This window comes from Aethalodelphis obliquidens, unplaced genomic scaffold (genome assembly GCF_003676395.1).
Source record: "Aethalodelphis obliquidens isolate GAN/ISIS:26980383/991018 unplaced genomic scaffold, ASM367639v1 scaffold90, whole genome shotgun sequence".
Lineage (NCBI taxonomy): Eukaryota > Metazoa > Chordata > Mammalia > Artiodactyla > Delphinidae > Aethalodelphis > Aethalodelphis obliquidens.
The window spans coordinates 1073567-1090156 of record NW_020838034.1 but is presented as its reverse complement, the minus strand read 5'-3'; the positions used below and the strand labels follow the sequence as shown (position 1 = coordinate 1090156).

The window sequence follows — 16590 nt, the reverse complement described above, 5'->3', positions numbered from 1 at the left end:
AGGCTCTGAAGTGGGATGCTTTGCTCCTGGTTCACCTTTACCTACCGAGAACGGGCCCACCTCACCGGAGGGAAGCTCCCAGGGCTTAGTTACGGGGCTTCTCGTCTCTGTCCACAAAGGCAGCCCCCACCAGGCGCTAACCCACCATTAACTCTCCCCTTGCAATACCTCACATTTGTCTTCCTGCCAGGAAGGACCAGATTTTATTCACTTTTGTCTTACTTACCCTCACACCAGCACCCAGAACAAGGCTGTGCAAACAACAGATACTCGATTAATGTCTGCTACGTTAAACAAGTAAAAGCCTCAATTTCCATAACCCACGTTGAAAAAGCCCTGACTGAATTGCCTAATAACCCTCCTTTTGTCCTTGCTAAGAATACAGCCTTCCTTTCATTTCAAAATTCCAAGTTTTCCATACTAACCTTGCTTCCAACCGTTAAAGGTCATAAAAGTTCCCGAATTTCATCCCAGCCCCTGCTCTGTCCACAGTACGACTGGGATGGAAGGAGGAGGAAAGTCCAGAAAGCAAAGTCGGCCAAGCTCTGAAGAGTGAGCACAGAGCAAACCAGAGCGCAGAGAGGCCAGACACCTACCAGCAGTTCCTGGGTGCACTCAGTCACATCAAGGGTCCTCTTGGGAGACCTGTTGGAATTCACGTACAGTTTTCGTTTGCGGAAGAGCTTGCCATTCAGCTCCTGGATCGCAAGCGCCACTTTCTGCATGGAGCCCACATCTACAAATGCGAAGCTGCAAAGGAAAGAGAGGGCAGCTCTGAGCCCGGCTCAGAACAGAGCCACAGGAGGGCACCAAGCCCAAGCCTAGGAAAAGTCTCCTCTCCCCTCTGTGGGGACAGGAGAGGAGCTGGGCTGACCCTAACACACCAGGAGGCCACAGTGACATCCACATTTGGGCTGGGATGGGCAGGGGGACAGCCTGTCCTGGGTGTCCTGGGGATCAGGAGACACATGCTGACCCTATCACCGTATAACATAGGGCACGGCTCTGGGCTTCCTTCACGCCGCTCCCCACAAAATTTCAAAGCCCTTTTACTGCCTGGAAAATAAGAAAGGGAAAATATGAGTAGGTCCAGATTTCAGGGGCAAGCAAGGCTGAGGGAGGTACAGTCACTTGCCTCAAGTCAGAAAACAGAGCAAGGACATGACCAAAAGCAAACCCAGGTCTCTGGACTTCCAAACCAAGGCTGTATGGATAAGGCAGCGTTAGCTGCCAAGTCAGAGGGTTGGACGTGGAAAGGGGGTTTCCCAAATGTCACTCTGCCAAGTCGCAGTGGGTGTGGCTTTGGGAGTTGTTGAGCTAGTCTGTAACATCAGTGCATCAGCAAAATGGACAAAGAGGAAAGGAGTTGCTTCCCAGAGAAAACAAAGGAAGAACAGTCATTACCATTTGCAGCCATTCTGGATTTTGTGGACACGGAGAGGGTTGAAGTCCTTTAGAAGGCACCGAATTTCCTCCTACAATGGCAGGGTTTAAAAGAGAAAGAGACCCAGAGACAATACTTACAATCAGTTCTCAATGTTTCAGATCCCCAATCAGCTAATCTGTAATCAATTGAACACAGACTTAATGAGAACCTATGACGTGCTGAGCGTGTGCCAGGCTTTGTGCTCAGTGATGCAAATACAGAGACAAGAAAGATATGAGCCCTGCCTTCAATTGAAGCTCAACAGACGTGTGGGGTACAGACGAGTCCATCAAGTAAGCAGACCATTTCACCAGAGGGTGCAAAATGCCATAATGAGGAAGGACACATGCCTCCGGGAGCACACAGTATGGGCATCTAACCCAAATTTGGAGACGGTGGGCTCCCAGGAGGAAGTGACTTTTAATTTATTAGGAATGTAGGCTATCTCCCTTTCACCGCTACCTAGGTGGGGAGGCTTGCTTTAACCAAACCAACCATGCAAGGCCAACTGCCCCTGCTGACTCAGTCCTGTATTCGTGGCAATTTCCCTTCATTTCTTCCCTCACACATCCTACAGACATTCAGCAAACATGGGTTACACACAGCATTATGCTGAGTGTTACAGGAGATACTGATTTGAATTTGACATAAGCCTTGCACTCAAGGAGCTTATAGTTTGTAAATGCGTGATCTCTAACAGATGGGGCGGAGTGAAGTCTGAGGGTAAAAGTAAAGCCCGGAGTGGGCAGTGCACTGAGGGAGGACACACCATCGCTGGTCACCCTCTGAGGGAGCTCTCATATCCACCACGCCCTTCTCTGCAAGGCTCCCCTCCCCACTTTGCTCACTGCAGCCTGGCCTCCACTGGCCGGGTATATGGCCACCTCCTGTCCCTGGACATTTCTCCATCCCACTCTCAACTCTCCCTCCTGCCTGCCCTCGGGCTGCCTCCCTTCCCCGTGGACCCTGGTCCCACTCCTTCCCCTGGCTGCCCTCCCTTTTCTGAGATAGCATCTACCCAACCCTGATGCCCTTTTAAGCAACACCCTATTTTTTCACTTTTCTGCCAAAGGTGTAGAAAGAGCCGTGTCCGCTTAATGCCTCCGTTTCCTCCCCGCCCACTCCCTCCCGGCTGCCTGCAGTTTCGCCATGTTCCTGCTCTACTGAAAATGCTTTCTTGCAGGTCACGGATGCGCTCCTGCTGCCCACCGCAAAGGCCTCCCTGTCAACACCTACCTGCGCTTCTCCACTTCCTCCTTCCTCAGCTCCCCCACCAGCACGTTACCACTATAAATCCTACACCTGTGATGAAAACCAATGTTTCCCTAGAAAATTCTACTTTGGAAAAATATATTTATACCATCTTCTGTTAAAAGCAGCTTTAACCAATCTAAAGTCACTTTGTTGGCTTCTGAAAAGAGAAATGCATAATGTATAGCTCATTTCTCTCAGTCTTCGTATTTATGTTACATTTAAATTCAAATTTTCTAGTTTGCTTTTACTTTTAAATATTTAATGTTTATTACAGATGAATCTAGAAGATGCTGAGCAACAAGCAATTTGTGAGAACAAGTGATATGTGCTTAGCATTTTCAGTTTATAAAGCACTTTCACATACCTTATTCCATTTGATCTTTAAAACCACCCTGTGAAGTGTACATTATTACTGTCCTCATTCTCAGAAGCATAAAATAAGGATCAGAAAGGTTAAGTGACTGCCCTAAAATTACACAGCCAATTTAGAGTCAGGATTTGAACCCAAGGCTTCTAACTTTAAATCCTACATTCATTTCATGATATCATGCAAAACCATACCTTTCTTCTTGTCAAATTTTACCATAATTAAAATAAAAGAGGGAATTCCCTGGCAGTCCAGTGGTTAGGACTCTGCGCTTTCACTGCGGAGGGCGCAGGTTCAATCCCTGGTCGGGAAACTAAGATCCCACAAGCCGTGGGGCACAGCCAAAAATACACAGATATATAAATAATAAAATAAAGGAGAAAACTCCCATATTTTTGTACCTTCAATAGCAGATGTCAGGAAACCAGAGCCTTGGGTCAAATCCAACCTACCACCCTTTTTGTAAGTAAAGTTTTACTGGAAAGCAGCCATGCACAGTCATTTACTTATTGTCTATGGCTGCTTTCATGCTATTATTTACATTTTTGGCTAGAACACTTTATAGATGGTGTGATACTCTTCAATAAAATTATATCACTTTAGGAGGCTTGTATCTGGTTGTCTTACTTTTAGTGATGCTAAATTAATCAACAAACTCAGATAGTAACAGCCTGATTAAAACTGCCCATCAATATTTTACCTAATTGGGCTTCCCTGGTGGTACAGTGGTTGAGAGTCCACTTGCCAATGCAGGGGACACGGGTTCGATCCCTGGTCTGGGAAGATCCCACATGCCACGGAGCAGCTAAACCCATGTGCCACAATTGCTGAGGCTGCGCTCTGGAGCCCTCAAGCCACAACTACTGAAGCCCGTGCGCCTGGAGCCCTGCTCCGCAACAGAAGAAGCCACCGCAATGAGAAGCCCACTCACTGTAACGAAGAGTGGCCCCCGCTCACCACAACTACAGAAAGCCCACGCACAGCAACGAAGACCCAACACAGCCAAAAATAAATAAATAAATGTATTAAAAAAAAAATTTTACCGAATGCATTTACCATGCTCTGATAACTACTGTCTGAAACAGGTATTTTATTATGGTTTGCAGAATGATGATTTTCTATCGTTTCTTCGGCATTTATGAGCTAAAGGTGCTCTGTAAAGGACTTTTTCTCATCCACTAGGGTGAGAAAATGGCACTGGTGTTGGCAAAGCAAAATAAACACTTATTCTTTCCCCTTAATTGTCAAGTTTTATATTAATGAACTATTGTCTTGCTACCTTCAACGTGTCCAGCGAGCTTTGCTTTCTTTAGGTATTACTTCTTTAGGTACTACTACAAATTATTTCTTTTTATCACAGTAGTTTTAATCAGAGGTAGTCAGTATTTTTGAAACACAAATTGTCCCATCTTTGGCCTGTAGGACCTCCTTTTCCCTTGTTCTTATGCTTTTTTATTTTTATTTGGAAACTTTCAAACACATAGAAAATAGTATAACAAATCCCTATATACCTATCACTTAGACTTACTAATTCTCAACTCAAAAAAAAAAAAAAAAAAGGCGCGAGCAAGGGCACCTGTTCCTTATTTTCACTCCTTTGTGTTACAGCACGAACCCCCAATAAAGCCTTAACTGAAAAAAAAAAATTCTTAAGTCATGGACATTTACATGATTTCATCTACACCTCTCCCTACCACTAGGCTGTTCTGAAACAAATCTCGAACACCTCATCACTACATCTGCAAACATTCCAGCACATAGCTCCAAGAAACAAGTTATTTCACCTCTAATCACAACCTCTCCCGTCCTTTCAACCAAACCCTTTGAGAGCTTTCTAGCTTTCTGGCATAACAGCTCCAGACCTGGAATCAAGCATTTCCCTAAGAAGGCCTAGTTCCTTTCAGTGGGGAATGGTATTTAAAGTGAGAAATCTAGCAGGTAGGAGCTTAATGCCACTGGGTTGTTAGAGTACCAAGGTCTTTCAATGAACAGAGTTAGAAGATATGTACCTTTGAAAGGGAAAATAATCATTGTAACCATGGATTCTAACTCATATATAAGAACTACAGATAGTTTTTATTTAATTTCTTTTATTTTTATATCTTTTCTCTTATGCTGAAAATCTTTATTCCTAACAACATTAAATACTTATTGTATCTTATTTTAAATATGTAACAGGTTCAAATAACAATACCAGGATTACTACAGACAACAAAATTATTGAGTAAAGTTTAAGATTTCTTTGCAGTTCTTTTTATGCTTGTAGTATATCCTACTGAGGATCTACAGTCAAAATACCATATTCTGAGGTCACTTGGAATAATTCTTTTCTCTGGCACATTTACATATTTTAAAGTCAAAACAATAATACAAGGTTTTGTGTCGTGGGTAGCGACAGAGAAGAGGGTGTCCCAGGAGAAGATGTCTGCATGGGGAGAAAAGTCTGAGCCCTTCCTGATTGACTGTTTCCCTTTGGGGCCCCCAGGGAGACTCCTGAGATTGAAATCAGCCTCAGTTTAGAAATCCCTTTAGTAGAGAACAGAGCAGGGCTTTGCAGCCCTGGGAATTTTTTTTGCATTGACTTTTTATTTGCAGAAAACTTAAAGTCTTATTTTTATTAATGCCTTTAAAAAGAGGTGAGATTTTAATACTGATTTAATATTCAATGAATAAAACTATCTTGAGTGCAAAAAATAAAAATTAAAAAAGAAATACAAGGTAAGTTCAGAAATTGTGCCACCCTCTCCCTTCTACCCTTTTTTCCTTCCCTCCCCAGAGGTCACCAGTCTTTATTCCCTTTTTATCCTTCCATTGTTAATTTTGGCAAATTTAAAGAGATATTCCATTCTCTCCCTCCCTTCTGATGCAAAAGATTGTTTGATTCTAGGTGTATTCTTATACCTGCTGACAGACTGAATGTGAAGTGTGAAAAACATATGAGGTATGAAACGAGAATATTTCCCAGGTTTTGGGCCATGTACTGAGATAGGGAAGACTGTGGGAGGAGCAGGCTGGACACATTAAGTGTGAAACGCCTATTAGTTGCCCAAGTAGAGATAAGGACTTAGGCAATTGAACATACAAGTTCAGAGTTCATGGGCAAGGTACAAGCTGGGAATACAGATAACTGGTCATGATTTTCTACTACCACAATCATATCGCCTGCACTGATGACACTTATTTCTGCCTTTCCAATTCTTATTCTTTCTCCTTGCCTATTGCACTGACCAAGGCCACCTGTACAATGCTGACAGTAATAGCAATACCTGGTGTCCATATCTGTTTCCCGATCTCAAAGGGAAAGCTATCAAAGTTGTGTCCCTAAGTATTTGCCGTACATTGTTAAGTCCTTAATCCATCTAGAATCCATTCCATGTATGTTATAAGGTTAAGGCCCAACTTCATTTTTCCTGTATGGATAATGAAATGTTTCAGAACCAGTTTACTGAATAGTCCCTTCTTTCCCAACTGATCTACAATACCACCTGGTTACACACACCAACTGCTCATATATGTGTAGGTCTATTTCCGGACTTTCTACTCTGTTCCATGTTGACTATTAGCAATGCACCCACATCAAGATCATCATTATTACAGTGGAAAATTTGCTCTCCTCTCTGTCCCCCTTATTCTTCTTCAGAAGGGTGCAGTTATTCATGGGACTGTTCTGATCCATGTAAATTTTAGAATCACCTTGTCAAGTTCTTTGGAAAACCTTTGGGTATTTTGATCACAATGGCATTGAACCTATATATCAATTTAAGGATCATAAAACTGATTCTTCTTATCCATCTCTTTATTTAGGTCTTCTTTAATGACCTTCAGTAAAGTCTCATAATTTTCTGTGTATATGTCTTGCACAACTTCTATTATATTCTAGCTCTTTGTATTTTTTGTTCCTCTTGTATAGAAATACAATTGGCTTTTGTATATTCAGCTTATATTCAACCAACTTAACTCTCAATAATTCTAACACGTCCAAGAGTCTTTTAAGCTTCAACTTAGGCAATCATCTGCAAATAATGACAGCTTTGTTTTTTCCTTTCCAATTCTTACCCCTCTTATTTTTTTTATTTTCTCACTTGCTCTAGCTAAGAAATCGCATAAAATGTTAAACAGAAGTGATAGAGGCACTCATGTCTTGTTCTTGATTTTAAAATACTTCTGTTTCCCAAGTGATCATGGTTTCTGTGTATTTTTTGTAGATACTCTTCATCAGATTTTGGAGGTTTCCTTCCATTCAGTCTAAATGTTTTTCTGTGAATTGGGTTTTTAACTTTATCAAAGGTTAAATTTTAGCTTGAAGGTTCCCAGACCTTGTAAGTAATATGAATTTAAACCGCAAGTCACATGAAATCAGGCCTACTGTTACATGTTCTTGGGGAGACTGCTTAGCCCTACCAGCCCCAGATCCAGGCCAAGACAGATTAACTTCCTCACCACCACCCTGGGCCAATGAGCAAAGTTTCTGTGGTTCACACTTTCACTAAGGGTCCAACCCTTCAACAATCCTGCTTTTGCAGGGATGTCAGTTACCATTCCCCTCCTCACATAGGCCCAGAGTGTCATCTCCTGTCCTGACATGGCTGTTATAATCCAATCTACTCTTTGGGTTTTGAGGTAGGCACAGATCCTAGGGCAATGGCCAGACTCTCCTGGTTTTCAGTTATTGCTTATTTGGGGCCCTATTAATTTTCCTTACTTTCTTAGGAGTCAGATATGTATTTAAAAGTGGTATTTCCTATATTTCAGCTTCTATTTCCAAGTATTTTCTTGTGAGAGGGTTTTCAGGTTATCCAATCTATCATAATTATGGAAACAGAGGCATTTGAAGATTTCAAATCCATTTGGCATCATGAAGGTTACTCATATACTCAGCAAGACCAGTTTGAGAAAACTGGTGAGGGCAGAAAGCAAACCAATGGGTTCAAGAGTAAGTGTGTGATCAATTTCAAAACTTACTACAAAGCTACAGTAAGCAAGTGCAGTACTGGCATAAGGAAAGGCATACAGATCAATGGAATAGAATGAGACTCCAGAAATAAACTGCTACATTTAAGGTCAATTGATTTTCAACAAGGATGCCAAAATAATTCATTGGGGAAAAATAATCTTTTTAGCAAATGATGCTAGGATAACTGGACATCTACATGCAAAAGAAAGAAACTGACCCCTACCTCAAACCACCCAGAAGAATGAATTCAAAAAGGATCACAGGACTTCCCTGGTGGCACAGTGGTTAAGAATCCTCCTGCCAATGCAGGGGACATGGGTTCGAGCCCTGGTCCAGGAAGCTCCCACATGCCATGAAGCAACTAAGCCCATGCACTACAACTACTGAGCCTGCACTCTAGAGCCCACGAGCCACAACTACTGAGCCCATGTGCCACAAATACTGAAGCCTGCACACCTAGAGCCTGTGCTCCGCAATGAAGAGCAGCCCCCGCTCGCCACAACTAGAGAAAGCCTGCACACAGCAACAAAGACCCAATGCAGCCAAAAATAAATAAATTTTTTTAAAAAGGATCATAGACCTAAATATGAGAGCTAAAACTATAAAACTCTTAAAAGAATGCATAAGTGTACATCCTTGTGATCTTGGATTAGGCAATGGATTCTTAGATATGGCACCTAAAGCACAAGCAACCAAAGAAAAACACAAAATTGGAATTCATCAAAATTAAACTTCTGAGTTTCAAAGGACACTATAGAGAAACTAAAAATACAACTGATGGGAGAAAATATTTCCAAATCATATATCTGATAAGAGACCTGTATTCAGAATGTATAAAGAACTCTTTCAACTCAATAATAAAAAGACAGGGCTTCCCTGGTGGCGCACTGGTTGAGAGTCCGCCTGCCGATGCAGGGGACGCGGGTTCGTGCCCAGGTCCGGGAAGATCCCACATGCCACGGAGCGGCTAGGCCCATGAGACATGGCTGCTGAGCCTGCGCGTCCGGAGCCTGTGCTCCGCAACGGGAGAGGCCACAATAGTGAGAGGCCCGCGTACCGCAAAAAAAAAAAAAAAAGACAAACTGGGCTTCCCTGGTGGTGCAGTGGTTGAGAGTCCGCCTGCCGATGCAGGGAACGCGGGTTCGTGCCCCTGTCCGGGAAGATCCCACATGCTGCGGAGCGGCTAGGCCCGTGAGCCATGGCCGCTGAGCCTGCGCGTCCGGAGCCTGTGCTCCACAACGGGAGAGGCCACAACAGTGAGAGGCCCCCGTACAGGAAAAAAAAAAAAAAAAAGAAACAGTGAGTTCCCTGGTGGCGCAGTGGTTAAGAATCCGCCTGCCAGTGCAGGGGGACACGGGTCCGATCCCTGGTCTGGGAAGATCCCACATGCCGCGGAGCAACTAAGCCCACGCACCACAACTACTGAGACTGCGTGCCACAACTACTGAAGCCTGCGTGCCACAACTACTGAAGCCTGTGCACCTAGAACCCGTGCTCTGAAACAAGAGAAGCCACGGCAATGAGAAATCCGCGCACCGCAACAAAGAGTAGCCCCACTCGCCGAAACTAGAGAAAGCCCGTGAGCAGCCAACGAAGACCCAATGCAGCCAAAATTAAATAAATAAAATAAATTTATTAAAAAAAAAAAAGACAGTAACAGATTTGGGCAAGGAAGTGGAGAAACTGGAATCCCCATACATTGGAATCCCCATACATTGCTGGTTATGAATGTGAAAATGTTACAGCTCTTTTGGAAAACAGTTTGGCACAGAGTTATCATGTGACCCAATAATTTCACTCCTAGGTATATACCAAAGACAACTGGAACATATGTTTACACATAACGTGTACACCAATGTGCAGAGCATTATTCATAAAAACCAAAAAGTGGCAACAACCCAAATGTCCAGTGATGAATGGATAAACAAATTGTGGTATATCCATATAAATATTTTAGCCATAAAAAGGAAGGAAGTACTGAGACGTGCTATAAAACATGTGAGCCCTGAAAACATTATACTAAGTGAAAGAACACACAAAATGCCACACGTTGTATGACTTCATTTACATGAAATAGCCAGGATAGGCAAATCCATAGAGACAGAAAGTAAATTAGTGGTTGCCAGGGGCTGGAGGAAGAGAGGAGGAGGGACTGCTAACGGGTATGAGATTTACTTGGGGGTGATGAAAATATTCTGGAATTAGTGGTGATGGCTGCACAACCTGGTGAATATACTAAAAACCACTGAATTTTATGCTTTAAAATAATGAATTTTATGGTATGTGATTTATATCTCAATAAAAAAAGGTTAATAAAGTAAAAAATCCTGGCTACTGTTATTGCTATGAATAATAAATCATCTTTCATCTCTGATCCAAGACTTTCATCTTCTACCAACAGCCATGAAACTGCTGCAGGCTAATCTGTTGGTTTGCAAGCAGGGTAAAGTTGCAGACCCTTCATGGCTCTTCATGAGGCATTAATGTTTTTCTGTTCTGTTTTTTTTTTTAATTTATTTATTTATTTATTTTTGGCTGCACTGGATCTTCGTTGCTGAGCAGGCTTTCTCTAGCTGCAGCGAGTGGGGGCTTCTCATTGCGGTGTCTTCTCTTGTGGAGCACAGGCTCTAGGTGCGCAACCTTCAGTAGTTGTGGCTCACGGGCTCTAGAGCGCAGGCTCAGTAGTTGTGGTGCACGGGCTTAGTTGCTCCGCAGCATGTGGGATCTTCCCGGACCAGGGCTCGAACCCGTGTCCCCTGCATTGGCAGGCGGATTCTTAACCACTGCACCACCAGGGAAGTCCAGCATTAATGTTAAAATAAGAAACTTCTTTTTAAAAACCTACTTCTTTAGCTCATGTCTGTCCTCTCCTATGAGACTGGTCTGCGTTTGTTAAGTTGGAAGAAAGCACCATGGGGAAGGCTGCTGCTTTCCCGTGAAGGGGGCAAGGATCCAAGGCCCCCTAAACCACAGTGTGGGTCAGCATAGCCAAGCAAGCCCCAGGTGCTGGGCTGCGAAACAGGGTCTTCTGGAGAGAGGTGGCAGAGCCTTTCAGTGCCTCGCCTCCCCAAGACCACTGCAGAACTGCCTGCAGGGCTCCTGCCCTCATCTCACTGTCAAATAATGGGTTGTAGCAGCCTGCCAACAAGGGGAAGGGGAATCAGCCCCAGTACTCTCTTCTCTCAGATGCCAAGAATCCCCCAACCCACCCCTTTGACTCTTGGTTTAATTCACTGGGTCAAAATGAATTACTTTATTCTCTGGGCTCCAATACCATGTTCTTCTCTCTTTGTCAGATAAAAACATAATAGATTCATCTCTTTTTATGGTGAGTTATTTACACGTCTTATGGATTATGTGGTTTGGTACTTGGGGGCAACTGGACATGGACTCAACTCTTGGCCGACCACTCACTAGGTCTGTGTACTTGGGCAGGGGGGACATCTTAGAGCCTTAGCTGCCTCATCTCCAAGATGGAACTACCACCCACCACCCAGAGTTATTATAAGAATCTAATAAAACCACACTAATGAAGCATTTAGCCTATTTCCCGGAGCATCTCTGATAATTAAAATATAGTAACTGGTGTAAAAGCAATACGGCACAATTTGGGCAGAGAAGATTGAGTTTAGCTAATTGGCAAGGGGGCACGAGACCAGGACATTTTTGAAAAATGTCTGACATGCAGCAGGGGCTCCACAAAAGTTAGTTTCTCTCATCCTTCATCTAAGACTGAGCTTGAGCGCAAGGACCGGGTTATCTTTTAGTGTGCTGAGTGAGCCTCAGGCACATTATTCTGCGTTGCTCGCAAATTTTTAAATGCTCCAAAAAAATTTAAAAGGCAGGGGATGCTTCAAATCGGTAGATTACACTTCCGTTCTCTCATCTATACTTCAAATGCACTTATTACAAATTTTAAGTACTTATGTTGTTCTATAATTATTTCAGGTTTGGTGGTCTGGCCTCCCCAAATAGACAGGAAGATTCCGGGGGTCAAATATGGTTGTTTCTATTCTACTCCCTAAGTACACAGCCAACTGACTGAACTGGTTCATTTCAAAGTGAAATGAGTGTAGTTTCTTGGCCGAGACCCCACTGCTCCCTATGACCAAAGGATCGGCAATTGAACCCTCACAAGGCCCCCTTCCTAAAGGGAAGCTGCCTCACCGCTGCCCCTCCATTCACAGCGATAAGGAGGGTGACCGCCCATCCAGGTTTACATGGATGGTTGGATGCAGGATGCTCCACACTAAAAGTGGGAAGTCCAAGGCAAACCGTGAATTGGCTGTGAGCTGGTCAGCGCAGTCACCAACCAGCGACTGCTTGCACATTCGTAGCTCTAAAATACCTTTTAAAACTGGTAAAACTGTTACTGGCAGGTTTAAGTCATATGGGGGAGACCAAAGAAGATAAGAAGCAACCGTTCACAGAGAGTGAAGCATACCTCAGAGATATCCAGCGGGAGATTGCCAATGTACACCTGTGTCTCTCTTTTCTTGAATCCTAAGAAGAAAAATAGCCAAAAAGAAGGCAGGTGTAAGGCTAGAGGATTCAGAGGAGTTAGAACATGTGATAAGTGACACATTTTCCTCAAGGTTAAAACATACACACACAGTCCCCTACAAACATTCCCCCCCACCCCCATCAGTGAAGGGTTATACAGCACTCAATCGTCAGCAAACACTTATCAGGGTTATGGGAGTGGTCCAGTGTTAAGTGTCGGCCTTGGATATCACTGCTTTCAAGGCAGGAGCGTACTCTCTCTCTGGGGGTTGGGAGGACAGCGAGTCATCAGCACACCAGGAATCCAGCGCTTCCAATGGGGTATTATGTAGTTTCAGGACCAAAGTGGGTAGTATTTCAAAGTTAACATTCAGCTGAAGGAGGGAAGGAAGTGGGGGTTAATGCAGGAGGGAGGCAGAAGGGAATCCAGGCAGAGGGCAGGGCACACGCAAAGGCATGGAGATGCGAAAAGACGCGCGTCTGGGAGGCTGCCTGGAGTCAGGAATAGCTAGACGCACGCTGCAGGTGGGTGAGTGGCGAGAGCAGAAGGAAGAAGGCAGGCCAGGCCAACTGCTGAAATTGCTGACTGCTGCCCACAGCAGTCTCAGCAGAGTCCACTGGCTGTGAGAAGGAGGTGAAGGGTTTAATCAGAGAGGTGACATCAACGCGGCTAGGTTGCAGAAAGATCACTTTGGAGATGGTGGAGGGTGAAATGGGAGGAGATAAGGATTAAAGAGAAGTATGGGGTTAGGAGCAGCCAGCGCAACAGCGCCTGAGGGTCTGCACAGTGTGCGGCAGAGGGATGCATCCCTCACGTGAAAGGAAACGTGGTGACTGGAGCAAGGGCAGGATCTCAGGTTTCATGCTTGAAGAGAAACTGAGTAGATTAATTAGGATCCAGGTTATAGACTGAGCGTCCCAGCACCAAGCAAACCCCCAAGGTAACTCACTTGGAAATTTCTGTTCCTCCAACACTCCATTCTTCCCAAATACTTCAGCAGAGGGTCCGAAGTCACTGCTGCTCCAGGACCTGTCAAACACAGGTCTTAGCATTGCACCTCCCAAAGGCAAACTCCAACAGAAGGAGTTTGGGCATAACAAGCAGGGCCCGGCAGAAGCCTCCATACCCGCTTCCTGACAGAGGGTTTCCCTTCCTCCTTCCAGACTCGGGTTCCAAGCACGAAGCCCTCCACTGGACCTTTTTAATCGCTAATTGTTACAGCACATTTAGTGTCAGAATCAACAGGCGAGAAATGCTGGGGTTGACTCCTAAGCTCTGGGCATTGGGAGGCAGGAGGAGAAGGAACAGAAGGCTGTGGGGTGGAAGGAGGCTTGTTTATCAGCAAAAGGAAACAACTTACATGCTGCAGTTTCTTTCCAACGGGATCTCCTGCAAAGCCAACCAGCCACAGTTAGAGGAATGCCAGGATCATTCAGCATCACATTACTGAATAGGTACTGCGGCAGGCAGAATCATGCCCCCCAGCAAAGCGGTCCGTATCTTAATCCCCAGAACCTATTAAGGGTTCTGGTCACCAATTCCGATGTAGGGGGGGAGCAGTTTTACCACACCACCAAGCACTGCTCCAGACACCAGCTGGGTGTCCTACAATGCAACTCAGTTCTGACACTGTCTACCCAGGAGATAGCATCAGATTCCACAGGTTAAGGGCTCAGTCCCACAGGACTGCCCCGCTTCAGATGCCAGTCACCTGTGCTTCTGACTGACCACCTAGAGACTGGAGGTTCGCACGACCCCTCCTTGGGTCCCATCACTTTGCTAGAGTGGCTCACATCTCAGAGAAACATTTCCTTACTAGATTGCCATTTATTTAAAAAGTATATAACTCAGGAACAGCCAGATGGGAGAGATGCATGGGGCAAGGTACAGGGAAAGGGCACAGAGCTTCCATGCTCTCTAGGTGCGTCACTGTCCCCAAATCTCTACTGTGTTCACCAACCCGGAAGCTCTCAGAACCCATACTTTTGGGTTTTCATGGAGGCTTCATTGCAGAGGCATGACAGATCAGCCCTTGGTTCTTTTCCTGCAGGTAAGAAGGCTGTCAAAGTCATTTTAAAGGAATTTTTTTCTTTACTTTGGGAGAAACAAAAATTAAAACATTAAATTTTAAAAGAAAGTAGTAACGCTGTCCTCTAAATTGTTCCCAGCTGCAGGAGGAAACCGCTTTAGTTGCAACTAAATTTAAATAGAACTAACAGTGGTTAAGATAATTAAAAGGCTTAAGTATTGATGAATAAAAATAGAGAGGTTTATGGGCAGAATCAGGCTATGGCTGTTACTCCCAATTTCCTGGTAATCCCTGGAAAAACCTATGGGCTTCTGGAACAGGGAGGGCACCAACACCTCCCAAGCAAGGGCCCAGCATAAATCTTTCAAAGATGCCTTTAAGGGCCTGCCAGGTGCTATGCTAACTAAACAGCTAATGTACATTGTCTCATTTAATCCTCATGGAAACTCTCAGAACTTGCCATTATTACCCCACAGTACAGATGAAGTCCTGGAGGCTCAGAGACCATAATCTGGTAGTCTGTCAGAGATCACTTAATTTATGCTCATAAATAGAGAAGCCTGTTTTTTGAATTCAAACCACATGACTCAAAAGTCATGAGCTTCCACTCTATTGCTTGGTCTGGAAAAGTGTCTTATTTGTGTTTTTAAAAAGACAAAGAGTAGGACTTCCCTGGTGGCGCAGTGGTTAAGAATCCGCCTGCCAACGCGGGGGACACGGGTTCGAGCCCTGGTCCGGGAAGATTCCACATGCCATGGAGCAACTAAGCCCGTGCGCCACAACTACTGAGCCTGCACTCTAGAGCCTGCGAGCCACAACTACTGAAGCCCTGGCGCCTAGAGCCCGTGCTCCACAACAAGAGAAGCCACCGCAAAGAGAAGACTGCATCACAACGAAGAGTAGCCCCCTGCTTGCTGCAACTAGAGAAAGCCCACGTGCAGCAATGAAGACCCAACGCAGCCAAAAATAAATACATTTATTAAAAAAAAAAGACAAAGAGTATATAAAGAACTCTTACAACTCAATAATAAGGCAAATAGGGAGTTCCCTGGTGGTCTAGTGGTTAGGATTCGGCGCTTTCACTGCAGAGGCCTGGGTTCGATCCCTGGTCAGAGAAACCATCCTGCATGCAGTCTGGCGTAGCCAAAATAATAATAATAATGCAAATAAACCAATTAAAAGTGGACAAATCACCTGATAGACATTTCTCCAAAGATAAACAAATGTCCAATAAGCACATGAAAAAGATTCTCAACGTATTTAGCCATTAAGGAAATGCAAATCAAAGCCACAATGATACATCACATCCACTAGGAGGGCTATAATTTAAAAGACAGACAATAAGTGTTGAGATGTGGAGAAATGGGAACCCTCATATTGCTGGTGGGAATATAAAGTGGTGCCGTTTGGGACACAGTTTGGCAGTCTCTCAAAAAGTTAAAGAGAATTCCATATGACCCAGCAATTCCACTCCTGGGTATCTACTCAAGATAAATTAAAATTGATGTCCACCAAAAACTTGTTCACAAATATTCACAGCAGCATTGTTCACAATATCCAAAAGAAAAACAACTCAGGGACTTCCCTGGTGGCGCAATGGTTAAAGAATCTGCCTGCCAATGCAGGGAACACGGGTTCGATCCCTGGTCGGGGAAGATCCCACATGCCTGCCACGGAGCAACTAAGTCCTTGTGCCACAACTACTGAGCCTGCGTGCTGCAACTACTGAAGCTCACACACCTAAGGCCCATGCTCCGCAGCAAGAGAAGCCACTGCAATGAGAAGCCCGCGCACCGCAAGGAAGAGTGGCCCCGGCCGCAACTAAAGAAAGAAACTAAGTAAAGCCCACATGCAGCAACGAAGACCCAACGCTGCCAAAAACAAATTAAATTTAAAAAAACAAGAAACAACTCAAATGATCATCAATTGACAGATGAACAGATAAATAAAATGTATACCCAAAGAATGGAATATTATCTGGCAATATACGTGGACTAAAATATTGATAAATGCCACAACATGGATGAATCTCAAAAACATGATGCTACAGTAAGAA

General features: G+C 44.3%; 1 protein-coding gene across 12 annotated transcripts in view; it reads right to left on the bottom strand.

Annotated features, from left to right (window-relative positions):
- TDRD10 (tudor domain containing 10) overlaps positions 1 to 16590 on the bottom strand; it is a 93758-nt gene that overhangs the window by 36584 nt on the left and 40584 nt on the right. For 9 of the 12 annotated variants that reach the window (XR_003430402.1, XM_027094973.1, XM_027094971.1 and 6 more), the window contains exons 2-6: positions 13866 to 13894; positions 13455 to 13534; positions 12446 to 12504; positions 1405 to 1475; positions 597 to 750 (exon numbers count right to left, since the gene is read on the bottom strand). Coding sequence is in view for 11 of the 12 variants with exons in the window: in XM_027094971.1 (XP_026950772.1) it covers positions 597 to 750; positions 1405 to 1475; positions 12446 to 12504; positions 13455 to 13534; positions 13866 to 13894 (393 nt within the window). In the remaining variant the exon portion in view is untranslated. The remainder of the gene's footprint in view (positions 1 to 596; positions 751 to 1404; positions 1476 to 12445; positions 12505 to 13454; positions 13535 to 13865; positions 13895 to 16590) is intronic. The other 3 variants (XM_027094965.1, XM_027094970.1, XM_027094972.1) reach the window with 2 other exon arrangements.